Below are 27,852 nucleotides of genomic sequence, written 5' to 3' on the forward strand. Positions count from 1 at the left end.
AGACTCCCATCGCTGACAGACACAGGCTGAGGAGGTGAGGAAGAGGAGGAGGAGGAGGAGGAGGAGGAGGAGGAGGAGGAGGAGGAGGAGGAGGAGGAGGAGGAGGAGGAGGAGGAGGAGGAGGAGGAGAAGTGGAGTCCAGGCAGCTGGTACATCACTGCGACGATTGACAAGAGGGAGACAAGAGAAATGAGGCAGAGGGGGAGTGAAAATGTGGGAAGGGTAAGACAGGAGAGAGAGAGGGAGAGAGAGAGAGGGAGGGACTGATGTGAGGATGGAAAGGGGTAAATGACACAGAGAGAGAGAGAGATGAAGAACAGAGCAGAGAGGAATAGAGGGGAACCAGTGGAAAAGCACAGGGATGAAGTGTGGTGGTGTCTGCTCGGCCGGGTTCCAGCTGCAGATCACCGAGGCTTCGTGGGGATTTAGGTCTGAAGTGTTTTCACGCTGGAAAACAGTGAGTGAGCCGAACGAGGCTGAATCCAAACTCCAGAGAACCAACTGTGAGCGAGTCTCTGCAGAAACACAGGAAAACCATCAGAGTCTCACTTTGAATAACGTCCATAAGCAACGTTCCAGTGTAAGAACTTCACAAAGTTGTTCGTGCAAAATGTTTTAACGACAATTTGACTCAATCTGATTCATGCATCCAACTGGGAACAGTAGAGCAGCTTTTTATTAAAAGATTCAAAAGAGAAAACAAGCCTGAGTCTGCGTCGTGCTAACGGCCGCGTAGCTAAACGCTAACATCAGCTCCTTTCATCTCAGTTCAGTGTGTTGCTAGTTGTGTGTGATTGTGAGTCTCAACCTCTCCATGTAAAGTGATCATATTGTGATTAGTCCAATATATTTATAATATATGAGGTTTTATGTAAACTACCTTTGTATAGTTATCATAGTTAATGATGATACGTGATGTTTTTTATTTTACATAAATACATAACTAAGTATTTAGCAGGGAATGAAGACACAGAGTCTGCAGGAGGTTCAGTGTCGTCTCCGAGGAGTTAACACACACACACACACACACACACACTTAGCAGCACAGCGTTGTCTTTAACCTCACACAGTGAAAACCAACCTTTTGTCCCAATGAGCATCTTTTTATTGTGACATTTATGAGCCTACGACTTTATTAGCACACGTCCACACACGAGACGACACTCCGCAGGAAGCTTCTTAATCACACGGATGAATTCGCAGCAGCATTTGGATCCAACACACTTGCGAGGGAGGAAATCAGTGAGATCAGTGCAGGTGGAGCCGATTTGTTGTTTAGTATGAGACGAACGAGTCCTTAATTCAGCTAAATCCTCGGAGAACTCTCGTCTCACGACTGCAAATTGTTGGTAATAGCGAAGCTCCAAAGAAAACGAGTGAAGCACGAATTCATCCATCAGCTGAGTCTGTTGACGGATCATTTACGAACCTGAGGCCGACGAGAGCTCGGACACAGTTCGGTGTCCGTCCTCCTGCAGCTGCGGATCATTCGATGTGTTTATTCGACCTACGGTGACAAACCTCTGACCTCGGGGGGGCCGGCGAGCAGATAATGAAGCTTGGCAGGCGGCGGCGATCAGACGTGAGTCCTCAGTGATCGGAGCTGTTAGATCTGAGGGTGAAGATGCAGAGCGAGGACCAGGGAGGAAGTGAGAGGTTAAACTTAATGTCTTCTGCTCGATGCCGAGGTTGAAATGTGTCTCCACAGTCGACGGGAATCTAATGAAGTCACTTTAGAAAAACCAAAACAAATCAGTGAGGCCGAACAACACGATATAACCTCTGTTCCTTTTCGTCTATCAAGGTGCCTCTGCTAAATTCATCCCATAAACCACAGACTGCGCATAAACATGTTCGTAGACTCCATGTCCGGAAAGTGAAGCCAACGTATAGTACCTTAAAACTGTATTCTCTCAAATGACCAGCAGGGGGCGACTCTACTGGTTGTTTCTATAGAAGTCAATGAGAAAATGACTTCTCACTTGATTTATAACGTCAGTAAACATTTCTCTAAGGAGTTCACATCTCAGTTTCAATCAGTAAATCATCGTCTGCTGTAAGGCGTGGATACGGGCGCAGGTGTAGGTGGGCGTGTCCTTGAGCTCTCAGTCAGGCTCCACCCACTGCTCCTCCTAACATGGTTACTTCTGGTTTCAAAAATCAAAGATGGCGCTGGACAATGTGCCAAAATTTAGGCTTCACAGTTCACGGGATTACAAAGAAATATAGAAGAACATCCTTTCAATTATCTGTATTATTTACATGTTACGAGGGTTGTAATTTAAATTTCTTTATAGTTCTTTAATCTGAGAACTTTAAATTCTGAATTTTGAATATTTTTGTCATCAGATGATAAAAGAAGACAAGCTCTCACGAAATGGAAAAAGTTCTGACTCCAGAATGTTCTGGACGTGAGTCGAGGAACTTCCTGTCTCTGTTGACATTAGAGTGGATTGACAGAAGGAGGTCGTATTTAAATAAACTGTTTAATGACCATTTCAGCTCAGAACCTTTAAATCACTGAGCCAATTTCACGCCTGCGGAGTCTAACGGCAGCAGAGATTTATGTCGGAGCTCCACCTGCCAACGCTCCTCTTCCTCTGGGGCCCGGTGGCAGCCTGCAGGAGGCGGGTGGAGGTTAATGGAGCCGCTGCAAAGAGATAAAGTGATGCTGAGGCCGAGCTCTTCTTCTCACAGGTCACCTCCCTCCGGACGCCGGCCATGACCTCAGCTCGCCAAACTGTCTGTCTGTGCAGCTTTCAGGCAAAAAGACTGAAACACGAGCTCCAGACAAACACTGTCAGCTGATCCCTGCTCTGACTCAGATGTTCACCTCCACCCGGGAGCTGATGGTGTACTCTGCGTCTGTTAACAGGATTCACACCAAAACTACTGAGGAGAATCACATGGAGCTTAGTGGAGGGAAGTGGGAGGTGTCAGAGAAGGAATCAGATTGAAGATCTGGATCCAGGGATTATTTATACCATATTCTTGTTGATTTCCTGGGGAATAATTCATGGATCAGGATGAAAAGTTGCAGCTTGATTTAAAACTGTCTTCATTCACGTTTGTTTTTAAAGTTTAAATGCTTCAGACTTGTGAAACAGGGACTTTGGTCATTTGTGGTGTAAACAAAGGATGAAACACAGATTTATTTCTCTGCTTCATCGCACAGAATCTACTGTCAACGCAACAAGACAATAAAGTTAAGAAACATTTATGGATCAGTAGCTGACTGTTGAATCATCTCCAGCTCTCCTGGTGTAACTGCACGTCTCTAACTGATGTTTCATTATTAGTCCAAAACAAACCGAAGCTTTGACGCTCGAACAAACAAGCTCAATCTGCTGCAGCTGCAGAAAACACGGGTTCTGTGATAAGAGATCATCAGTCACACTCATGAGCAAGAGTCAAACAATCAGTGGAGAGAAGAAGAAAAAACGTAAATTAAATAAACTGTTGGACTATTTCACTTTTCCTTTCATTCTTTTACATTTTGTTCACATTCCGAGACTCTTCTGTTTTGTGTCAAACTGTTTTTTTTTTAAAACTCATCATTTAATGTTTCATCAGTTGAGTTATTAAGATTTTACAGATTGAAAAACTCAGTAGTTTCATGTTTGTATCTGAAATGAAGCTGCTGATCAGATGCAGCTGTTCTGTCCTCTAGTGGACATGAGCTGTAATTACAAGTAGTTTCATCTTGGCTTCGAGTGCAGCTTCTCTCTGTGGACACACACATACACTCTCGCACACACACACACACACACACACACACACACACTCACGCACACACAGTGGTGTATAAAGTACTTGAAAGCCATACTTGAGTAAAAGTACAGATATCTTACCTGAAAGTGACTCCGGTAAAAGTAAAAGTCACCCGTCAGAAAATGACTTGAGTAAAAGTCTTAAAGTAGCTAATATTAAATGTACCTAAGTATCAAAAGTATCTGGTGTTGAAATGTACTTAAGTATCAAAAGTAAAAGTACAAGTACCAAAATTTAAAATGCAAAGTGATTTTTATAGTAGACCAATGATGTCATTTAAAGTTGATATGATCGAACGTGATCGAACGTGTAACATCAAAGCTTGGCGACTTCCTGTTGCGTTTTCCATTACGTTCCGCCATAACGTCTTTTTTGTGGAACTGGTATACACTCCTGATCAAAATCTTAAGACCAGTTAACAGATTGCATGAATTTGCATTTTGCTCTGCTTGATCTTAGGAAGGTTCTAAGTAGAGCTTCAAAATGCAAAAAGAAGAAATGGGAACAAGAGACCAAAAGTTGTGAGCAGGCAATTTATTGAAAACAACAATTTAACTGAAGTAGGCTGTTCATCAGCTGATCAAAAGTTTAAGAACACAGCCTTTAAAAGCCAAAATCTGTGCAAAAATTTGGATTCCATGTCATTTCCTGTCAAGTAATCACACTGTGAAGATCTCTTGATGGCAAAGGCAAAAAAGCTCACTGTCTTTGAACGTGGTAGGATTGTTGAGCTGCATAAACAAGGCCTCTCACAACGTGTCATCGCACGAGTTAAATTGTTGTTTTCAATAAATTGCCTGCTCACAACTTTTGGTCTCTTGTTCCCATTTCTTCTTTTTGCATTTTGAAGCTCTACTTAGAACCTTCCTAAGATCCAACAGAGCAAAATGCAAATTCATGCAATTTTTTAACTGGTCTTAAGATTTTGATCAGGAGCGTATATACTTATATATACCACAAAAAACGGAACTGTTGTTGTACTGTTCCTTGAGAAAAAAAAAATGAAAAAAAATGATAAAAAAAAAAATGATATGATCGAACGTGATCAAACGTGTAACATCAAAGATTGGCGACTTCCTGTTGCGTTTTCCGGAACTGGAACTCCTGTTCCACAAAAAAGACGTTATGGCGGAACGTAATGGAAAACACAACAGGAAGTCGCCAATCTTTGATGTTACACGTTCGATCACGTTCAATCATATCAACTTTAAATTACGTCATAGGCCTACTATAAAAAGCACTTTGCATTTTTAATTTTGGTACTTGTACTTTTACTTTTGATACTTAAGTACATTTCAACACCAGATACTTTTGATACTTAGGTACATTAAATATGAGCTACTCTAAGACTTTTACTCAAGTCATTTTCTGACGGGTGACTTTTACTTTTACCAGAGTCACTTTCAGGTAAGATATCTGTACTTTTACTCAAGTATGGCTTTCAAGTACTTTATACACCACTGTTTAATTGCTCAGATCGACATGACACAAAGTCAGTCACTCTGAGGACTGATGATAAACAGGTCATGCTAATCACTGCCACATGGTGGAGCCGTAAACACACAACAAACACACAATAATCCCTGATGAAACGCTGACCCACAAATCAAACAACCCACAACCAACACACACATGTAAATATAGTGAATTCATCTTTGTAGATAGCAAACCCCTGGAGGAGCTGGTCAGCTAAAGCAGAAATGGCTGCTATGACAAAGCTTCATATTGACACACAAACATGTAAGCAGCCAGGTATGAATATTAAATATGAACCAAGCATTTTAAAAATACATTTTTCTGACACTGCAGCTATTATCTCGCAATTAGCTCAACCGGGGCTACCAGGGAAAAGTTGAGCAGGTGTGAAACAGATGTGAAACAGGTGGAACAAACCATTCTCCAGGTGGTGGGGAGAGTCGATTAACCGGACGCAGGGGTCAGGTGAGGACGTGAAAACGACCGGTCGGGTCATAAAAGAACAAATCAAAGGGTAAAACGTCAAAATGGCGGATTTGTGGCAAAATGAGGGGGCACCCGGATTTGAACCGGGGACCTCTTGATCTGCAGTCAAATGCTCTACCACTGAGCTATACCCCCGCTGGAGGAAACCACGACGTGTTTAAACTATATGTACTTAAAACTCACACACTTTGTTCTTTGTGTGTATTTATGACACATGTGCACACGTGTAAAGTCCGTGGACGCATGTTAACATGTAAAGTCCATGTTCTGCGTCATGTCACAGCAGCTGAGGTGGTTGCAGTTCCCCCCGGTGTCCTGCAGAGGGCGCCAGCTGAACACAGCCACTCTGCACAAATCGTTGTTTTACAAACTGGTCTATTTGTGTCCTTTTGTTTAAATGTTGATGTTTACATGTTTACATTGTATCCATCTGCTCCTTAGTTAGTTGGGTGTCAGTCGCTTTCATGTTACACCGGTTTCTTCTGTTTCCTTTTAAGGTCATTACCGCTTAATGCATTTTAAGACGCCTTCAAGTGCTACAGCAAAAAAATCGTAATTCACATGTTTAAAGTGGGATAGGTAAATACAACCTGACAGCTAATAACGTTCGTCTCTGATTTTGTTGCAATGAAAGAAATAATAATTTTCGAAATTTTAAAAGAAAGAAATAATTACATTACGGAATTAACAGCTCAAAATGTACTTTTAGTGTAGTTTTTTGTATGTTTACTTGTGAAGCACTGTAACATATAAAAAAAGTGCTTTTTAGATTGAGATCAGTTATCATTATTATTATTACTATCATTATTAAGAAGACAAATATGGATTTTTGGAGGAAGTTGACAATATCTTAGCAATGAAAAACTTCTCATGCCACCTTGCTCTAAAATTACAGCATCACAATATATAATAGAATACAGTGAATAAAATAAAATAAATTATAAAAAGTGTATTGCATGACACAGTACACTAGTACCAAAGTGTCAGTGAGTACGAATGATAATAGGAGACGTATTCTGGAATCTGGATTATTGAAAATGTGAGTGACACAAATCCTGAATGAAAGCACAACTACAGTCGTTTGATCTTTACCAGTGGTGGGAAGTAACAAAGTAGAAATACTTTGTTACTGTACTTAAGTAGATTTTTCACATATCTGTACTTTACTTGAGTATTTCTTTTCCTGACGACTTTTTACTTTTACTCGTTACATTTGAACAAAAATATGTGTACTTTCTACTTCTTACATTCTCAAACTGGCTCGTTACTTGAGCAGCGGAGGTTGGCGCAGCTCTCTCTCTCTCTCTCTCTCTCTCTCTCTCTCTCTCTCTCTCTCTCTCATCTAGGGTTAAAAATTTGTAAAATTATACATTATTCAGTCAGTTGAGATAAATCTTGAGGAGAAACATTTTGGGTTGTTTTGTGTCTGTATAGGATTACTATAAAAAGCACTTCGCATTTAATTTTGGTACTTCTACTTTTACTTTTGATACTTAAGTAAATTTCAACACCAGATACTTTTGATACGTAAGTACTTTTAATATGAGCTACTTTAAGACTTTTACTCAAGTCATTTTCTGACGGGTGACTTTTACTTTTACCGAAGTCACTTTCAGGTAAGATATCTGTACTTTTACTCAAGTATGGCTTTCAAGTACTTTATACACCACTGATCTTTACCCTATTTCCTTCCCAAATGTACCCCTGTTTGATCATTCATCACAGAAAATGTTCCTAAATCCGACGCTCTCTGCGGGACCTTGAAGGCCTCATGACTCCTCCTCGTCCTCTGGATATGAATTGAATTGCCTGAGGACGATCCGTGTCCGCGCATCACTTCCCTCCCGAAAACGTTTTATTTCCCAGCTGCCTCAGGGAGTCTTTTCTTTTGGTGGTGCGATTAAATCCATCATGAATCCTCCCTGTGGAAGATGCAATAAACCAGTTTACCCCACAGAGAAAATCAACTGCCTGGACAAGGTAAGCTGAGAAACTCCAAACTAAACTAATGTCTGTAAAGATTCATTCTGTAATATTCCTGTTGTAAAGATGTTTTAGTACAAATCAGTTCTGTTCTTAACAGTTCTGACATTCTCAAATAAGACAAGACACCTTTTAAATGTTTACTTATAATAACTAAGAATACTTTAAAATAAACTGTGTGCTAAAGAGATGGAAGCTTTTTTTCTCCTTTACTTTTAATTGTAGCATCCTTTGTGCAAAAGCTTTTATCTTATGCTAAGTGCGAACCAAACATGTTGCACTCCTACACATAATTAAACCATATCCACTCTGGTTATATACATTTATATAAATCCGGTCTGACTACATTCTTAGTTTTGTGCTGATGGGAAATACGAAAGGACTCATGAGAAGAGAAGCCACATCCGGTGAACACTGACCAAAAACCTCAGAATGTTAAAATAGGACACTGAAACTGTGTGTGTGTGTGTGTGCATGCGTGTGTGTCTGCGTGTGTGTGTCAGTATGAGCTTGTAAAGATGTTCTGAGATCTGACCATCATGTCCCTGCAACACTGAAGTCCTGTCATCTTTTTCTTGGTGCATGAATTCAAACCATTAACCACAAGAATCAAGAGTTCAACCTACGTCTGCTTCACTTTGTTGAACTTATTCAACATTGCACACTTTGTGTTTCTCTCTCCAGTACTGGCACAAAGGCTGTTTCAGCTGTGAGGTGTGCAAGATGGCCCTGAGCATGAACAACTACAAAGGATTCGACAAGAAGCCTTACTGCAGTATGTGAGTATCAATAAACTCCAGTGATAACAGGAAAACTTACGACAGAAGTTGTCGTCGTTTGTGAGGTTTTGGTCACGACACGAGCAGACATCAGTGTCTGGGCAGTGGAAGCTGGTCGTGAGGGAAAAGAGGAAGTGTGAACAGACGGACTCAAACATGTGATGCCACAAGTCCTCAGTGTGACCCGAGACCTTTGTCCAGCTTCAGAAAGCATCTCTGTCCCGGCAGATATTCATGGATATTCAGATATTCTTTCCTTCTCATGGATAAATCATTTGTTATCCAGATGTTAAATCAAGAAAATGGCAAAAAAACATGCGAAATGTAATTATTCATTTCCTCACTAGGGTCAGCGAACTCTCTTGACATCTTCGTCGGTGTCTTCGTCAGCGTATGGTGTCGTTTTTTAGACCCGGAGATTTATATACATATTTTTTATTTAGAAACGTCTTCAACGTCTCTTAAATGTTGGAGACATTGAATTAAAACGTGTCCTCTGTCCTTCTCTTTGGTTTCAGGCATTATCCCAAAACCTCCTTCACTATAGTGGCCGACACCCCCGAGAACCTGCGTCTGAAACAACAGACTATGCTGAACAGCCAGGTGAGACCCGGACCCCCGGACCCCCGGCCCGTCCCTGGTTGCATCATCGCTAGTCTTTGTGTCTTCTGCTGTCACTCAGCTCTCAATCCGTCCCCCCCGGAGGAAGTCAGGACGCAGCTCTCGGCTCGGGCGCTCGTGACAATTGGATTCGTTTAATTAAATCAAATGAGCCTTTTCAGCAAATACTAAAAAAACAGACAATGTGACGGCTCCGTGTTAGTGTGAAGATTTGAGACGAGGCAAACATCGGAGTTTTATCTCAGCTACAAAGTGTTTTTAAGTGTTGAATAGAAGTCAAACCCAGATTCTCCGGTGCCGTTGGGCTCTCGAGTGGCAGCGGCTCAGCTCGGCCTCCCTGGCTGCCTCCGCTGCTCTTACACTCTAATCTCCTCGCACCGTTCAGGCCAACGACTTCACCTGATCAAAGGGATCAAAGGGATAAGCTCCTCAAGTCACGCACAAATTAAAGAGGAGGTTTGGCTAACAGGGAGCTAACAGGGAGCTAACAGGGAGCTAACAGGGAGCTAACGTTAGCCGAAACACACCAGGTTCCATTTTGGGTTAAAAAACCATTTGAAACCTCAGTGTAATATAACTTTGTTGTTATAACATCATGATCACATTTACACCGAAAGCTTTTTTCCTCTCCCCCCCCCCCATCCCCTCCCCTCCTCTCTCTCTCTCTCTCTCTCTCTCTCTCTCTCTCTCTCTCTCTCTCTCTCTCTCTCTCTCTCTCTCTCTCTCTCTCTCTCTCTCTCTCTCTCTCTCTCATCCAACCGACCCCAGTTCACTGTTTATAACCATAAAAGTCTCGGCAGTCAAGCTCCCTCACTGAGACGACATATTCCTCATAGCAAGAACATGACTCACGTGTGTGTGTGTGTGTGTGTTTGTGTGCGTGTGTGTGTGTGTGTGTGTGTGTGTGTGTGTGTGTGTGTGTGTGTGTGTGTTTGTGTGTCTCAGATTTACCTTCAAATAAACAATTTAGACTTGTGTAATGTTGCCAAGTAAACAGTGAACAGTGACACCATGAATGCAGCGTTCAACTCCATGTTTTTTTTTAAATTAGGATTAGAAAGTAATGGATTAATTGAATGTAACAAATAATATATAGAGAAAAAGAAGAATTTCTGTACAATAAGACTTTAATACGTTTTGATTGAATTTGCAGGCTCTGTACAAGGAGGATTTTGAGAAGAGCAAGGGGAAAGGTTTCAGCGTGGTGGTCGACACTCCGGAGATGCAGAGGTTGAAGAAGACACAAGACCAGATCAGTAACGTAAGTAAGTGCAGGAGTCGAAGGTTCGAGACCCGACGAGGCCGAGAGACACGAGCAGAGACATGAGGACACGAGCAGAGGGACACGAGCCGAGAGACACGAGCAGAGACACGAGCAGAGACACGAGCAGAGAGACAAGAGCAGAGACAAGAGCAGAGACCTGAGCAGAGACACAAGGACACGAGCAGAGACAAGAGCAGAGACACGAGAGCAGAGACACGAGCAGAGACACAAGGACACGAGCAGAGACAAGAGCAGAGACACGAGCAGAGACCCGAGAAGAGAGACACGAGCAGAGACACGAGCAGAGACATGAGCAGAGAGACACGAGCAGAGACACGAGCAGAGACACGAGCAGAGACACAAGGACACGAGCAGAGACACGAGCAGAGACACGAGCAGAGACACGAGAGCAGAGACACGAGCAGAGACACAAGGACACGAGCAGAGACAAGAGCAGAGACACGAGAGCAGAGACACGAGCAGAGACACAAGGACACGAGCAGAGACACGAGCAGAGACACGAGCAGAGACACGAGCAGAGACACAAGGACACGAGCAGAGAGACACGAGCAGAGACACGAGCAGAGACACGAGAGCAGAGACACGAGCAGAGAGACGCGAGCAGAGAGACAAGGACACGAGCAGAGACACGAGCAGAGTCACGAGGACACGAGCAGAGACACGAGCAGAGACACGAGCAGAGACACGAGCAGAGACACGAGCAGAGACACGAGCCGAGAGGACAAACGTCCATGGCCGAAGGGATCTGATCCTTCAGAGACACACGGGCACATTTCAGACATTTCTCCTCGTCCTCTGAGGAGCAGCTGCCCTATATGGTCATGGTCTCTCCACTGTAGAGACACACACACACACACACACACGCACACACACACACACGCACACACACACACACACACACACACACACACACACACACACACACACACACACACAGAAACAACTTTCCCCCCTTCTCTCTCATGTGAGCAGCCGTTGCAGAAAGGAATGACGGCAATAAGCTGCATGTCCAAAGGGCAAAATCCAGAAACTTATTTTTCCACTGGTTGCATCTTTCCTTCCATCTTCATTCCTTTCATTCTCATTTTGTCTTTCTCCTCCTGCCCCCCCCCCCCACCCTTCCATTTTTAAATTTTTTATATTTGCCTGTTTTTCCCACTTTGTCAGTTTGCTCCTCTCGAGGTCGACTGAGGACACGAGAGGGGGGGGGGGCTGCTCCTTGTTTCCTCTTCCGTCTCCTAAGAGCTGCCAGCTCTCTGTTCACTTTACAGAGGTCGGGTCGACCCGTGTGGCCCCCTGGTGGATTCACTGAGGAAGTGAAGGAGCGGGTTGATTATTATTTATTACATTTATTATTATGAGATGATCCCATAACTGAGCCAACGCAGAATCTAAATTTACAGCCACAAGTACAAAGAAAACCCTCACACACACACACACACACACACACACACACAAACACACACACACACACACACACACACACACACACACATCTCTCAGCACCTCCTAACATGGTGAGCTTCTCCTCACAGGGGCAGAACTTCATGGTCAGCTGTTCAACTTTGTGAGTATTGTGCCCTCGTGTGGATTTAATGTGTGTTGCTCTCTCTCTCTCTGTGTGTCTGTGTGTGTGTGTGTGTGTGTGTGTGTGTAGATAAAGTACCATGAAGACTTTGAGAAGAGCAAAGTTCGAAGTGACGCACCCCCTCCTGAGAACAGACAAGGTGACGCACAACCTTACACATTCTAACTCATATCTCCCAAAGCCATGTTGTATATTTGTACTAGTGTGTGTGTGTGTGTGTGTGTGTGTGTGTGTGTGTGTGTGTGTGTGTGTGTGTGTGTGTGTGTGTGTGTGTGCAGACAATGAGGATCAACCATCCAACCCTGAAAGATTCATGCAGCCAGCAGTGACCCCTGCTGCTGTAGCACCACCTTGTGGCGGGGTAAGGCTAATGCATAAACAAACACTAAATGGCCAAAAGTATGTGGACACCATGACATTACACATTCAATGTAATAAAGAATTAAGAGTAGGGTTGCAAAATTCCGGGAATATTCAAAGTTGGAAACTTTCCATGGGAATTAACGGGAATTAACGGGAATTAACGGGAATATACGGGAATAAATGGGAATTAACGGGAATTAACGGGAATTAACAGGAATAAACTGGAAATGTTGTGGGTAATTTATACTAACTGTATTTACCTTGTCATATACAGACATAAATATAAACATTTTGTTTTGTCATAGGCTGATTTGAGCCCTGAGGAAACTTTGGGCACTTGACTATATGCTTCTGCATCGTTGTGTCATTCTTAACATAGGTCTTTGCACAGTATTTGCAAATGTACACAGCCTTTCCTTCTACATTGGATGAGGTGAAATGTCTCCACACATGAGAGAGTGCACGTGGCATTGTTCTGTAGAATAAGATGAGAAAAAAGTTTGTAAAAAAACGCTAATGCAATGCCAGAGATATAAATAGTTAGCCAAACAATTGGAATCGTCTGTAAACATATTTTACAATTGATGGATAAATGAATGGAAATAGTCTAGATGAACAGATGAACAATCCTCAATCAGCATGCTAATATATTTTCCCAGTAATATCATGGAAACTTACCTGACTAGTCCTGCACTCTACAGCAGGCCTCAGTAGTCCTGCTGTAGAGTGAAGCTTGCTGGGAGTTATCTGTGCATGTGACGGAAGAATGCACAGTGGAGGGTTGAAACTCAACGTTCCATACATCTTTAAAATAGAGTTTTGAATGATGTTTTTATTGCTCAGCGTTTAATTTGCGTATTTTTTATTTTTTTTAAAATTCCTAAAATTCCCGAGCTAAACTTCCAATGGAAAGTTTCCGGAAACTTTCCGCCCCTTTGCAACCCTAATTAAGAGTAATGTCTGTATTTGTCCCCTCAGAAGCGTTACCAGGCCCTGTACAGCTACACAGCAGCAGAGGCCGATGAGGTCTCTCTGCTGGAGGGAGACCTGATCTCCGACGTGGAGCAGATCGACGAGGGCTGGATGTTCGGCTGCAACCAGCGCACGGGCCAGAGAGGACTGCTGCCCGCCAACTACGTCCGACCCGTGTGAGACACAGACATCCGGCGTCACATCCTATCAGACCTCTCCTCTACAAATCACCTTTTACAAATTACTTCAAAAAAATGGCCCATTTCTGCAAATATGTTCTTGGTTCTCAGATGAAATTTCACTTTAGAGAAGCAATGATACAGTTGAAGTGAAAATGTTTGTGATAGAAAACTACAAAAGAGGAAGTAGGAGCCGAACAAATGGTATAAATTTGCAGTAATAATAAAAAAAAGAAAATCCATTAGTTTATTATACTTCCCAGATGTTGAATTTCTCTCTCAGGTAATATTTACCTATTTTTATTTCCATGTCCTTCAGTAGTGAAGAGAAGCTTTAGCTTTGCACAAACAAGCGGACAGAGTCAAATTGTTAAATCAGTGAAACATCTTGTTCATCTGCTTTTAAATCCCTAAAAACAGAAACTCATTTACTGTACGATTGAATCATTTAAAGCTGATTTGATTAAATAAAAACATGAAATATTTAAACCTTTTAATTTTCTTTTTGAATATAAAGAATATTATTCTCCTTCCTGCTTTGGCTCTATATCATGTGACCTGTGGAAATAAACCCAAAACTGAAATACAACATATCAATACCTTTATTCAAAAACATCACATGGGAGTAAAATGTTACCTGATCGTTTTTCTGGTTTAAAATATTACAAAGACTTTATTTACAAATGATATTTTCTCAAGTTAAAACAATGGAACTAGCACCATGGTTCTTTTATATATATAAATCATTAATACAAAAATATTGACGACACAGCGGATCCGAGCCTTCAGTAAAACGCTCGTTCTCATCCGGTGAGAACCGTCACATTCGAGAAGAAGGAAACTCTCTTGTCCACTTTGCTCCGGAGTTTCGTCGGCAGGAAGTTCAGCTGCTTCGCAAACAGCGCCGGGTTTCTCCCGATGAAGTCCTGACACAATCTGGAGAGAAATCCAGAAAAACACAATTTAAAACCATGTTCAGTCTCTTTGAAAAGTGAAGAAAATGGAGCCTTGTTCTAATGAGACGTGATCTGATGACTTTTGATCAAACCTTGTTCTGAAGGTTAAATTAACTCTGGACACGACCATTATAATCTCAAGTCTCATGAACAGGCCACACATACGCAACATAAAGCTCATTAGCAGAACCTCATGTTGTACGTGAGCAGGCACACGGCTCAGAGTGGAAACAACAGTGTAACCGGTCTGTGGGCTTTGGTTAAAACTGCTTATTCATGTGTGACAGGAGGAGACATGCACGTTATGTACAGGGCTCTGGCTTCAGGCAACAAGGACACACAAAAGCCAACTAGCGCACACAAGCCACGGAACACAAACACAACAATTTCAAACAGACTGTGTTGAACTCCAGCAGCTCCTGGACCTGGAGACGCTGCTGCTGGAAAAACCCGATTCGCTTCTTTATCAAACATCAGAAGTCAAACAAACTGCAGGAGAGGAATTGTGGAGAAGTCATGGTCGACCGTGCTCGTGTTTTCTGGACTCGCTCCTCTAGTCAGACAAATCCTGGGTTTTAGAATCAGAACAACTTTCACCTCAGACAAATCCCTGATCCCTGTGCTTTTCTGTTACCAGCTCTTGTAATGTTGGATGTTCCTAAATAAGGAACAGTTAGGAACGTGATTAGATCAGAACCAGAACCGGGGGGGGGTTCTCCTCACCTGAAGAGGGAGTACGGCTGCGTCTGGAAGATGATCACGTCTCTGCAGTGATTCTCTGACGGCGCCCGTAGAACAGCCACCTGACGACAGGACGAGAATCACAAAACTAAACCTGGGTGTAAACCACCGCTTCATTTTGTGTTAGGTTAAATCTGTACATCGGTTTCCACACATTCATGGTCTGCAGGGGATGAACGGTCCCTCTATCGCCATCTTGAGGTTTGTAGTAACATTTTTTAAAAAGGAGACATGATGTCGTTTCAGTTTGTTATAAAATGTTTTGTTGTCAACTTCTTCAATAATCCAGTTTCAACCTCAAACACAAACACTTCTCTGTGCAGTTGTTGGCTTCCCCGGGGAAACCATCGCATTACCATGAACGTGCACTGAGCCGCTAAACCACTTAACATCTATTTATGCAACAGTTTCACTCGAGCTATAATTAGTCCACTGATGAAACTACATCTGCTTCACCAGATTACAGCAGGAATGTGCAGTGTTTTTTTTACCCATGTCTGTGAAATGCTGAGGAAAGATTATCATGTTTCACTTCCACAAAACAGCTTTAAGTCGAAGCGCTCAGAGTAAAGCTAGAAAATACTTTTGCCTTCACGTACCGAGTCCATGAAGATGCAGAGTTTACTGCTTCCTCCGAACACCACCACGTCGCTGTCGCTTCCTGGACTCGCTGTGTGACAGACCCTGAAGAACCAGCAGGGAAACACAGACTCTCTAAATACTACAAGATACGTTCTTATTAACCACAGACAGAAGTGAACGGGTGAAACCGACACGTTAGAAACTGATCTGAGAGCCGCTGGAAATCAATGAGGAGTTGTGGAGTCACGTTATCTGAATTTTTACAGGAGAGTTTCAGGTCATTTTATATAATTTCTACCTTTAGACAGTGGTGTATAAAGTACTTGAAAGCCATACTTGAGTAAAAGTACAGATATCTTACCTGAAAGTGACTTTGGTAAAAGTAGAAGTCACCCGTCAGAAAATGACTTGAGTAAAAGTCTTAAAGTAGCTCATATTAAAAGTACTTAAGTATCAAAAGTATCTGGTGTTGAAATATACTTAAGTATCAAAAGTAAAAGTACAAGTACCAAAATTAAAAATGCAAAGTGCTCTTTATAGTAGTCCTATACAGACACAAAACAATCCAACATGTTTCTCCTCAAGATTTATCTCAACTGACTGAAAAATTATAACAACAATATGAATATAATGTATATAATGTATAATTTTATACTATTATTATGTAAATTTTGAACCCTAGATGAGAGAGAGAGAGAGAGAGCTGCGCCAACCTCCACTGCTCAAGTAACGAGCCAGTCTGAGAATGTAAGAAGTAGAAAGTACACATATTTTTGTTCAAATGTAACGAGTAAAAGTAAAAAGTCGTCAGGAAAAGAAATACTCAAGTAAAGTACAGATATGTGAAAAATCTACTTAAGTACAGTAACAAAGTATTTCTACTTCGTTACTTCCCACCACTGCCTTTAGAAAATTTAAACAAGGTTCATACAAATGAATTAACGACCTTGGTTTATCTTTATGTGGATGAGTCCTCTTGGTCCACTCTCTTCTTAACGTGTTGAACTGCCAAGCGTCATCTAGGAGAAAGAAACAGGAAGTACTATAACTGCAGTTCTCTCGTGTGTAATACTAGTTATTTGTGTGGAGTACTACAGTTCTCATAACATGTGCAATATTTCATATCATACTGCTATGCTCATTACTGCCACTTAAGTATTAGTTTAACGTCTTACTCAACCTACTTTTACTACATTTTTATTATACAGATGTCATTTATTTAAATTTCTACTTGCATTTACTTTGTTTACACACAATTTGTTGACTCATTACGAGTAATAACTAAGTTTTACTTCCTCATTACTGTTATTCAGGATTAATAAAGTCTAATTTTAAATACGTCCGATTATTTTAAATCAAGATCCACGAATTACTCCGTGAGAAATCATTGAATCTGTAAAGTCTCGGAGCTGAAGACTGACTGAGGGTGTTTCCGTCTGTGCCGAGGCCTCCGTACACGAAGAGGTCGTGGTCCGATGTCGCCGTCATGCTGTGCAGCGAGCGGCCCGGTGGACAAACGGACCGAGAGACGTCCCTGGAGAAACAGAACAGAAACGCAGTCAGTGAATTTTTCCAAGTAAAGAAAGCAAACAATTAAAAGTGAGCGTTTAAAAGTGACAGTTACAATTTAGTCCAGGTCCACGTGTCCAGGTCCAAGCAGAACATGTCCAACTCCCCCGTCTCCTGTAAACCATCACATAGCTTCAGGGACTGAAAGTGAACAAGCATCGGAAACCGTGGTTACGTGGTCGGGTGCACGACGTGGCCAAAAGTATGCAGACACTGTTCTGGTCTCACAGGTTCCACCAGTTGAAACAGGAAAGGGCCAAAGTCAGCAGCACACTATCGTCTCAAAATCTAAAACTTCACACTGTAATATTAATATTGTTTTGGAACAGAGGACCATGAGAAACGACATGGGAGATCATGTGACCTCTCACTTGAGGCGTCCACATACTTTTGGCCAGATGAGCGTCTGAACTCACCACGCCTCCAGAGATGTAACCTTTGTTCCCCAGCAGGGCGCTGGCATGGCAACCTCTGGGAGCCGGAGCCGGACCCTGCACATTTCAAAATGATAAAAATCACATGACAGCGTTTTTCACACCTGGAAATCGGAGCCAGGGTTCGGGCTTTGTTCCCTTTGATCTGATTAGTTTTCACATAAATTTAAGGTCTAAAGAACTTTGTGTACGTCATCACCGCTCCTTATACACTTACTTCACATCATATGTGATATGTTTTCATATAAACCATATTGATATTATATATCATTTTATACAATAATATTGTCTTTTGCACACTCTGTCTACATATTCTTAGACTCATAGTATATTATATTACCTATTGTATAGTCAAATACTTATATTCATATTCATACTTCTACTATATATCATATTCTCTGTATATTCTTGTTTACATAAGTCTATACACATATTTATTTATGTGTACATGTTATAATTACTATTATTATATCACCATTACTATTATTATTAAATATACTGTTGCTGCCATTATTACCATATACTGCTTTTATATTGGTATAATTACTATCATATATAAATATATATTATGTTATATTATATACTATATATACTGTACTATTCTTATATACTGTCTAACAATAACATTACCATCATATCATCAGTACTTTTACCATCATCTTGCCACTGCACCTTATCTACCTATTTTATTGTATTTTATCTTGTGCTTCTGTTTTTTATTCTTTCTACCTCAATATTTTTATTTTTATTCTATTGTATTTTATTGTATTTTATTGTATTCAAATATACCGGCTGCTATGACAACTTAATTTCCCTTCGGGGATGAATAAAGTACTCTATCTATCTATTTCTATATCTATATCTATCTATCTATCTATCTATCTATCTATCTATCTATCTATCTATCTATCTATCTATCTATCTATCTATCTATCTATCTATCTATCTATCTACCTATCTATCTATCTATCTACCTGCCTCCACCTCTACTTGACTCTGTTGTTGGCTTCACTTTCCAAGAAATACGCCAGTCAAGCAATAACCTTTGACCTTTAGCTGCCAAATGTAAAGTAACTTCCTGAAGATGCTCCTGAGGTTTGATCCCATGATCATGTGACGGCGGTTGGACTCGACACCAGATGTTAAAAACCCAACACAAACCTGGTTGTGTTGTCCCTCTCACCTGAGTCTCTGGCACCGTCCATGTCTCCGAGCGCGTGTCAAAAACGTTGACCTCATTGTTCCAGCCCCAGCATCTGAACATCGTGTCTCCAATCGTCGTCTGGGGAGAAAAGAAACAAATCTTTATTTGGTTTATTTTGGGTGAAGTACTTCTTGGTCACTATACTGATGTTTGCAGCTTTTGTTGTTGTGATTGTTATTAATATGTATTTTACCCAGGACATCTCTTCCACGATGAAGCTGGACGATGACATGTTTTGAGTCTCTCCAAGAGTTTTACATCCATATCCACCGAAGTAAATTAATCTGCACCAGAACAAAGAGGAAAAAAAGAACTGATTTCTCAATAATTCACACGAGAAAACTTCAGAAAACCGCAGAAAAGCTTCCATTTTAAATCAAGTAGACCATTTGTGAAACGGATAACACTGACTGAACAACAGGTTGTGAAATGATCCTGCCTTTTTTCTTTTTTCTTAATTATCTTTTTATTTATTTATTTATTTTATTTTTTACTCCATTAGTTTGATGTCTGTTGTCATTGTCCATTTTATTTTTTATTTTTTGTGTCTGTGTGAATGAGTGGCTGTTTGAGGGGATATAAATAAAAATGTTTGTAAATTCTGCATAAAGTTTGATATGCACTTGAAACCTCAATAAAAAATATTGTTAAAAAAAATTCTCAAAACCCATGAATTTTGATCAAATGGCGACAGGGTGTGAACAGCTGCTCTTCTTCATGAGCGCTGGTGTTTGGTGGACTTCCTGTTCACTGAACTGACCGGTTCCTGTGAACCCAGCAGGAATGTTTGTTCCGTGGCGACGGCGTCGTTCCCCTGGCGTCGGTCACTTTCCTCCACGAGCAGCTCGCCTCCGACAGGTCAACGCTGAACATCTACAACCAAACAGGAAGGGTCAGGTTTGTCACATCATGCAAAGTTAGAGCCAATGACATTTTTAAAGAAGGTATTTAATATATTTAAAGTTGCCAGAGCAGATTTTCCAAAGCAGATTTGACCATTTATCTCTGAATTTTAACAACTATGATGCTCTTAAGATTCACGTGCACCTTTAAAAACGACTTCCTGTCATTTCTGTAAAACGTTTTCTCGTTTCTAACAGCGATCAGACCAGACGACCAAAATAAATAAAACTCCAGTACCCCCACAGTTTGTTACGAGGCTTGAAAACTACATTTTCTATTCATACAACACCAGACATTCAAATATCAAATCAAATGTCAACAGGGCGAGCTCTCTTCTTTGTGGCAGATTTGCCAGGAGCGTTTCACAGACGTTGGGAGGACCAAGAGAAAGAAAATCCCCCCCACATCTAAAGTTACATATCTTGTACAGGAGCTTCTGAGGTGCATTTTAACAACAGTCGTAACCTCGACTTACAGCATTTTAATGTTACTTCGACATGAGGAAAATATTTGAAAGCCAGAACTTGCAGTAACATGATAAATCGGTGAGACAATGTGAGAGAATGTTCAGCCTCCAGTCTGAGCTGCTCATGTTTCACTGTCACAGAGTCAGAGCTCATCTCACTGACAAGCTCCTCAAGAACTTCTTATTTGAAATGAATTCCTTTCAACACGTTCCCTGTAAAGCGTGGTCAGAAGAAACGTGAGAGCCTCACCTGGTTGGTGTGTCCGACGGCGTCGCAGCCTCCGAAGATGTAGAACGTGCTGCCGACGTTCGAGCCGCAGAAGTCCGACAGGTCCTGAGGGACGACGCCGCTGATGTCCCTCCGCTCCCTGTGGGTGAAGAGAGAGAGAGAGATGAACAGACTGAGGCCTTTTCTCTATCAGGACTTGGGTTGCAAAGGGACGGAAAGTGTCCGGTAAATTTCCGGAAACTTTCTGGAAACTTTCCATGGGAAGTTTAGCTCGGGAATTTTGAAAAAAATTAAAACTACGCAAATTAACCGCTGAGCAATAAAAACATCATTCAAAACTCTATTTTAAAGATGTATGGAACGTTGAGTTTCAACCCTCCACTGTGCATTCTTCCATCACATGCACAGATAACTCCCAGCATCCTTCACTCTACAGCAGGGCTACTGAGGCCTGCTGTAGAGTGAAGGACTAGTCAGGTAAGTTTCCATGATATTACTGGGAAAATATATTAGCATGCTGATTGAGGATTGTTCATCTGTTCATCTAGACTATTTCCATTAATTTATCCATCAATTGTAAAATATGTTTACAGACGATTCCAATTGTTTGGCTAACTATTTATATCTCTGGCATTGCATTAGTGTTTTTTTTACAAACTTTTTTCTCATCTTATTCTACAGAACAATGCCACGTGCACTCTCTCATGTGTGGAGACATTTCACCTCATCCAATGTAGAAGGAAAGGCTGTGTACATTTGCAAATACTGTGCAAAGACCTATGTTAAGAATGACACGACGATGCAGAAGCATATAGTCAAGTGCCCAAAGTTTCCTCAGGGCTCAAATCCGCCTATGACACAACAAAATGTTTATATTTATGTCTGTATATGACAAGGTAAATACAGTTAGTATAAATTACCCACAACATTTCCAGTTTATTCCCGTTAATTCCCGTTAATTCCCGTATATTTCCATGGAAAGTTTCCAAATTTGAATATTCCCGGAATTTTGCAACCCTACTCAGGACATCTCTCAAACCCTTGTAATCAATCCCAGCTGATCTTCTTAAGAACTCGTTTTAAATCAGACCAACCCACTCTGCCGACTACATCCATATCTGACAGTGCTTGACTCTGCTGATAAATCCCCGGCCGTCTCTGTGTCTCACCACGTCCCGCTGTCCAGGTCACAGATCCAGATCTCGCCGCCGGGCAGCGTGACCTCCTCGCCACAGACGACCTGCGAGCAAACGGAAACGGACAAGATCAAAGTCGTGTGTTTGAAGAATCTGCTGGTTCATCACAGAGAAACACGCTGGCAGGTGGAAGACTGATCCAACGGGAACATCTGACAAGAAGTGTTGACGTTCGTTTCCATAGCAACAATCAGGGGGACAGATTAAAAAGGAAAAACAATCATAACAGATTTAATGTGCCACAGGTGGAGGAAGCACCAAGTATTTCACTCCAGTTAAAGTATCACACCAGCTTCTCCACCCGAGTCAAGGAAAGAAATACACATAAAAAACAAAATACTTTGAGTATTAAAGTACTTTGGGAGTGTAGCCTAATGCAAAGATCTCCTACAAGGAAGGAGGCGGGGTCTAATGTAACCTGCCGGCTCTGATTGGATCAGTGGATCTTGTTATTGATTAGAATGTGATCTTTCTTCTCTCATTACTCCTGGTTTCTCCCCCTTTTTTATTTGTCGCCGTCTGTAAAGTGTGAGAAACGTTTTCCTGTCGGAACTCGTTGCTGCAGAGACGTGAAATCTGACGCTGGAGAATGTGTCTGAAGCTTTTTCCAGGTTCACAATGTTAAATATGCACATAACAATAACAGCCGTGTGTGTTCATACACTTTCACAGATGAACGTTATTTTCTGCTGTCATTTTAGAGAAGTGTTGATTGCAAATGCATATATTCAGCATTGGGTTGTGTGTGTTTTTTTGTTTGTTTTTTAAATTGGACGTCAATGTAATTTTAACATTAAAGTACATTAAGCTTATTAATTTAATATTCCTGCAAAAAAAATTACAACTTTTAGTTTATAGCAACAATTTTTTACATAGAAGGCAATGTAACATTCAAGATAATTTGTATATGGCAACATATTATCTCATCAGGTGTGACAGGAACAGAGAAGCAGATCACAGGCTCCAGGTGACTCAGTTACTCAGTAACTCAGGTATCTCGGGTAACTAAGGTGACATCACAGGTAACTCAGGTGACACAGTAACTCAAGTAACTAAGGTAACTCAGGTGACAGTAATTCAGGTGACAGTAACTAAGGTGACAGTAACTCAGGTGACACAGTTACTCAAGTAACTAAGGTAACTCAGGTGACATCACAGGTAACTCAGGTGACATCACAGGTAACTCAGGTGACACAGTAACTCAAGTAACTAAGGTAACTCAGGTGACAGTAATTCAGGTGACAGTAACTAAGGTGACAGTAACTCAGGTGAGACAGTAACTCAGGTAACTCAGTAAATCAGGTAACTCGGGTGACAGTAACTCAGGTAACTCAGTTACTCAGGTATCTCGGGTAACTAAGGTGACATCACAGGTAACTCAGGTGACACAGTAACACAAGTAACTAAGGTAACTCAGGTGACAGTCATTCAGGTGACAGAGTAACTAAGGTGACAGTAACTCAGGTGACACAGTTACTCAAGTAACTAAGGTAACTCAGGTGACATCACAGGTAACTCAGGTGGCATCACAGGTAACTCAGGTGACACAGTAACTCAAGTAACTAAGGTAACTCAGGTGACAGTAATTCAGGTGACAGTAACTAAGGTGACAGTAACTCAGGTGACTCAGTAACTCAGGTAACTCAGTACCTCAGGTAACGCGGGTGACAGTAACTCAGGTGAGACAGTAACTCAGGTAACTCAGTTACTCAGGTATCTCGGGTAACTAAGGTGACATCACAGGTAACTCAGGTGACACAGTAACTCAAGTAACTAAGGTAACTCCGGTGACACTAATTCAGGTGACACAGTAACTCAGGTACCTCAGGTGACAGTGTAACTAAGGTGACAGTAACTCAGTAACTCAGGCAACTCGGGTGACAGAGTAACTAAGGTGACAGTGACTCAGTTAACTCAGTAACTCAGGTAACTCGGGTGACAGTAACTCAGGTGACACAGTAACTCAGGTAACTCAGGTAACTCGGGTGACAGTAACTCAGTAACTCAGGTGACAGTAACTCAGGTAACTCAGGTGACAGTAACTCAGGTGACAGTAACTCAGGTGAGACTAACTCAGGTAACTCAGTAACTAAGGTGACAGTAACTCAGGTAACTCAGGTGACACAGTAACTCAGGTGACACAGTAACTCAAGTAACTAAGGTAACTCAGGTGACACATTAACTCAGGTAACTCAGGTGACAGTAACTCAGGTGACACATTAACTCAGGTGACAGTAACTCAGGTAACTCAGGTGACACAGTAACTCAGGTAACTCAGGTGACACAGTAACTCAGGTAACTCAGTAACTCAGGTGAAAGTAACTCAGGTGACACAGTAACTCAGGTAACTCAGGTGACAGTAACTCAGTAACTCAGGTAACTCAGGTGACAGTAACTCAGGTAACTCAGGTGACACAGTAAATCAGGTAACTCAGGTGACACAGTAACTCAGGTAACTCAGGTGACACAGTAACTCAGGTAACTCAGGTGACACAGTAACTCAGGTAACTAAGGTGAAAGTAACTCAGGTGACACAGTAACTCAGGTGACTAAGGTGACAGTAACTCAGGTGACACAGTAACTCAGGTGACACAGTAACTCAAGTAACTAAGGTAACTCAGGTGACACATTAACTCAGGTAACTAAGGTGACACAGTAACTCAGGTTACTCAGGTGACACAGTAACTCAGGTTACTCAGGTGACACAGTAACTCAGGTAACTAAGGTGACAGTAACTCAGGTGACACAGTAACTCAGGTGACTCAGGTGACACAGTAACTCAGGTAACTCGGGTGACACAGTAACTCAGGTTACTCAGGTGACACAGTAACTCAGGTAACTAAGGTGACAGTAACTCAGGTGACACAGTAACTCAGGTGACTAAGCAGACAGTAACTCAGGTAACTCAAGTGACACAGTAACTCAGGTTACTCAGGTGACACAGCAACTCAGGTAACTAAGGTGACAGTAACTCCGGTAACTCAGGTGACACAGTAACTCAGGTAACTCAAGTGACACAGTAACTCAGGTAACAGTAACTCCGGTAACTCAGGTGACACAGTAACTCAGGTAACTAAGGTGACAGTAACTCAGGTGACACAGTAACTCAGGTAACTAAGGTGACAGTAACTCAGGTGACACAGTAACTCAGGTAACTCAGGTGACACAGTAACTCAGGTAACTCAGGTGACACAGTAACTCAGGTAACTCAGGTGACACAGTAACTCAGGTGACAGTAACTCAGGTAACTCAGGTGACACAGTAACTCAGGTAACTCAGGTGACACAGTAACTCAGGTAACTCAGGTGACAGTAACTCAGGTAACTAAGGTGACATTAACTCAGGTAACTCAGGTGACACAGTAACTCAGGTAACTCAGGTGACACAGTAACTCAGGTAACTCAGGTGACAGTGACTCAGGTAACTAAGGTGACACAGTAACTCAGGTAACTAAGGTGACACAGTAACTCAGGTAACTCAGGTGACACAGTAACTCAGGTAACTCAGGTGACACAGTAACTCAGGTAACTCAGGTGACACAGTAACTCAGGTAACTCAGGTGACACAGTAACTCAGGTAACTCAGGTAACTCAGGTGACACAGTAACTCAGGTAACTCAGGTGACACAGTAACTCAGGTGACTAAGGTGACACAGTAACTCAGGTAACTCAGGTGACACAGTAACTCAGGTGACACAGTAACTCAGGTAACTCAGGTGACACAGTAACTCAGGTAACTCAGGTGACACAGTAACTCAGGTAACTCAGGTAACTCAGGTGACACAGTAACTCAGGTAACTCAGGTGACACAGTAACTCAAGTAACTAAGTTAACTCCGGTGACAGTAACTCAGGTGACACAGTAACTCAGGTAACTCAGATACTCAGGTAACTCAGATGACACAGTAACTCAGTTAACTCAGATGACAGTAACTCAGGTGACACAGTAACTCAGGTAACTAAGGTGACAGTAACTCAGGTGACACAGTAACTCAGGTAACTCAGGTGACACAGTAACTCAGGTAACTCAGGTGACACAGTAACTCAGGTAACTCAGATACTCAGGTAACTCAGATGACACAGTAACTCAGGTAACTAAGGTGACAGTAACTCAGGTGACACAGTAACTCAGGTAACTAAGGTGACAGTAACTCAGGTGACACAGTAACTCAGGTAACTCAGGTGACACAGTAACTCAGGTAACTCAGGTGACACAGTAACTCAGGTAACTCAGGTGACACAGTAACTCAGGTGACAGTAACTCAGGTAACTCAGGTGACACAGTAACTCAGGTAACTCAGGTGACACAGTAACTCAGGTAACTCAGGTGACAGTAACTCAGGTAACTAAGGTGACACAGTAACTCAGGTAACTCAGGTGACAGTGACTCAGGTAACTAAGGTGACACAGTAACTCAGGTAACTCAGGTGACACAGTAACTCAGGTAACTCAGGTGACAGTGACTCAGGTAACTAAGGTGACACAGTAACTCAGGTAACTAAGGTGACACAGTAACTCAGGTAACTCAGGTGACACAGTAACTCAGGTAACTCAGGTGACACAGTAACTCAGGTAACTCAGGTGACACAGTAACTCAGGTAACTCAGGTGACACAGTAACTCAGGTAACTCAGGTAACTCAGGTGACACAGTAACTCAGGTAACTCAGGTGACACAGTAACTCAGGTGACTAAGGTGACACAGTAACTCAGGTAACTCAGGTGACACAGTAACTCAGGTAACTCAGGTGACACAGTAACTCAGGTAACTCAGGTGACACAGTAACTCAGGTAACTCAGGTGACACAGTAACTCAGGTAACTCAGGTAACTCAGGTGACACAGTAACTCAGGTAACTCAGGTGACACAGTAACTCAAGTAACTAAGTTAACTCCGGTGACAGTAACTCAGGTGACACAGTAACTCAGGTAACTCAGATACTCAGGTAACTCAGATGACACAGTAACTCAGTTAACTCAGATGACACAGTAACTCAGGTAACAATAACTCGGGTAACCCTCTCACCCGGTAGCCCCCCCACACGTACAGCCGCTGCTGGTGGCTGAAGGCCGAGTGGCTGCTCCTCTCCAGCGGACTCTCCGGCTCCGCTCCGCCCGCTGCAGCTGCCTCCATGACCCGGGTAAACACCGCTCTTTGAAACGGGTCCCAGTTTACCTGAGACAGAGAGAGAGAGAGAGAGAGAGAGAGAGAGAGACAGAGAGAGAGACAGAGAGAGAGAGAGAGAGAGAGACTAAGAGAGACAGAGAGAGAGAGAGAGAGAGAGAGAGAGAGAAAGACTCGACCTGCTGCTCCGACTGCAGGCGACACAATCTGCACTGATGAACGTGTTTTTCAGGCTCCTCTCCTCTCTTTCCTCTCTCTCTCTCTCTCACTCCTCCCATCATCTCGATGTGCACTTCCTCCAGAAGCTGCAGCTGACTCACCCCCCCCCCCCCCCGTGGTGCACTGAGGGGGGGGGGGGGGGGGGGTAGTTCCTCAGGTCTGATCACAAACAGCTGAAGGGGATTCAGGTGTTGATGGTGACGTCACGCGATGAGAAGCACCTGTAATGTGGGCGGGGCGAGGGGGTGGAGTCAACAGGTCCCCGCCCCCACCACCCACCCAACAGCATTTGACCTCTTATGAACGGAGGGTTTCTTATCAGCTGTAAGAAGAACTGAGAATATGCATGTTGTGAATATAAAGTAATTTTTTTGCATATCAAAAGTCAAGTTGAAATGTTGGTATGGGGGGGGGGGGGGGTCAAATAATATATAAACAAAATATAGAAAATATAGACAAAATTTATCAGTGTGAGAAATTCGATTAGAATAAGGTGGAAAGGTCTCGAAAAAATTGAACAAATAAATGTTGAGAAAAGGATGTTGAGATAAATGTAAGAAATATGATTTGTTATGTGTTTTGTGAATAAAGTCAAAATGCAAAGAGATAAGTCAAAAATGTTGAGAGTAAAGTTGAAATAAATCTGATGATTGGATCTCTTTTGCATTTCGAGAAAACATTTGTAAAGTTGAGCGACTGAGCCGGTGCCGGATGAGGTCGTTAGTTTGAA

At 42.1% G+C, this 27,852-nt stretch overlaps 2 protein-coding genes and 1 non-coding gene across 3 annotated transcripts; 1 reads left to right on the forward strand and 2 right to left on the reverse strand.

The window, feature by feature from the left end:
- Positions 1–5,796: 5,796 nt before the first annotated feature.
- Positions 5,797–5,868, reverse strand: trnac-gca (transfer RNA cysteine (anticodon GCA)). Its single transcript has one exon. It is a non-coding gene; the product is annotated as a tRNA-Cys (tRNA).
- A 1,631-nt stretch (positions 5,869–7,499) lies between these two features.
- Positions 7,500–13,992, forward strand: LOC133027916 (LIM and SH3 domain protein 1-like). Its single transcript, XM_061095084.1, has 7 exons — positions 7,500–7,713; positions 8,401–8,495; positions 9,014–9,098; positions 10,270–10,377; positions 12,059–12,128; positions 12,268–12,350; positions 13,331–13,992. The coding sequence occupies exons 1-7, from the start codon at positions 7,645–7,647 to the stop codon at positions 13,502–13,504; spliced, it is 684 nt and encodes a 227-aa protein (XP_060951067.1). The 5' UTR covers positions 7,500–7,644; the 3' UTR covers positions 13,505–13,992.
- A 314-nt stretch (positions 13,993–14,306) lies between these two features.
- Positions 14,307–26,912, reverse strand: LOC133028131 (kelch domain-containing protein 1-like). The gene is made up of 13 exons (XM_061095324.1): positions 26,805–26,912; positions 21,757–21,827; positions 20,609–20,726; positions 19,750–19,862; positions 19,183–19,273; positions 18,969–19,067; positions 17,768–17,842; positions 17,407–17,465; positions 17,204–17,316; positions 16,729–16,801; positions 15,800–15,884; positions 15,183–15,262; positions 14,307–14,439 (listed from the first exon to the last, which is right to left on the reverse strand). Exons 1-13 carry the CDS (start codon positions 26,910–26,912, stop codon positions 14,307–14,309), a joined length of 1,218 nt encoding a protein of 405 aa, XP_060951307.1.
- Positions 26,913–27,852: the final 940 nt, after the last annotated feature.

This window comes from Limanda limanda, chromosome 21, assembly GCF_963576545.1.
Source record: "Limanda limanda chromosome 21, fLimLim1.1, whole genome shotgun sequence".
Classification (NCBI taxonomy): Eukaryota; Metazoa; Chordata; class Actinopteri; order Pleuronectiformes; family Pleuronectidae; genus Limanda; species Limanda limanda.

Coding starts and splice junctions, on each gene's coding strand:
- LOC133027916 (XM_061095084.1), top strand. CDS start 7,645: ATGAATCCTCCCTGTGGAAGATGCAATAAACCAGTTTACCCCACAGAG. Junction 8,496..9,013: donor AAGAAGCCTTACTGCAGTAT/GTGAGTATCAAT, acceptor CTTTGGTTTCAG/GCATTATCCCAAAACCTCCT. Junction 12,351..13,330: donor TAGCACCACCTTGTGGCGGG/GTAAGGCTAATG, acceptor TTGTCCCCTCAG/AAGCGTTACCAGGCCCTGTA.
- LOC133028131 (XM_061095324.1), bottom strand. CDS start 26,912: ATGGAGGCAGCTGCAGCGGGCGGAGCGGAGCCGGAGAGTCCGCTGGAG. Junction 17,317..17,406: donor ACGTGGACCTGGACTAAATT/GTAACTGTCACT, acceptor CTGTTTCTCCAG/GGACGTCTCTCGGTCCGTTT. Junction 14,440..15,182: donor CAGCCGTACTCCCTCTTCAG/GTGAGGAGAACC, acceptor ATTTCTCTCCAG/ATTGTGTCAGGACTTCATCG.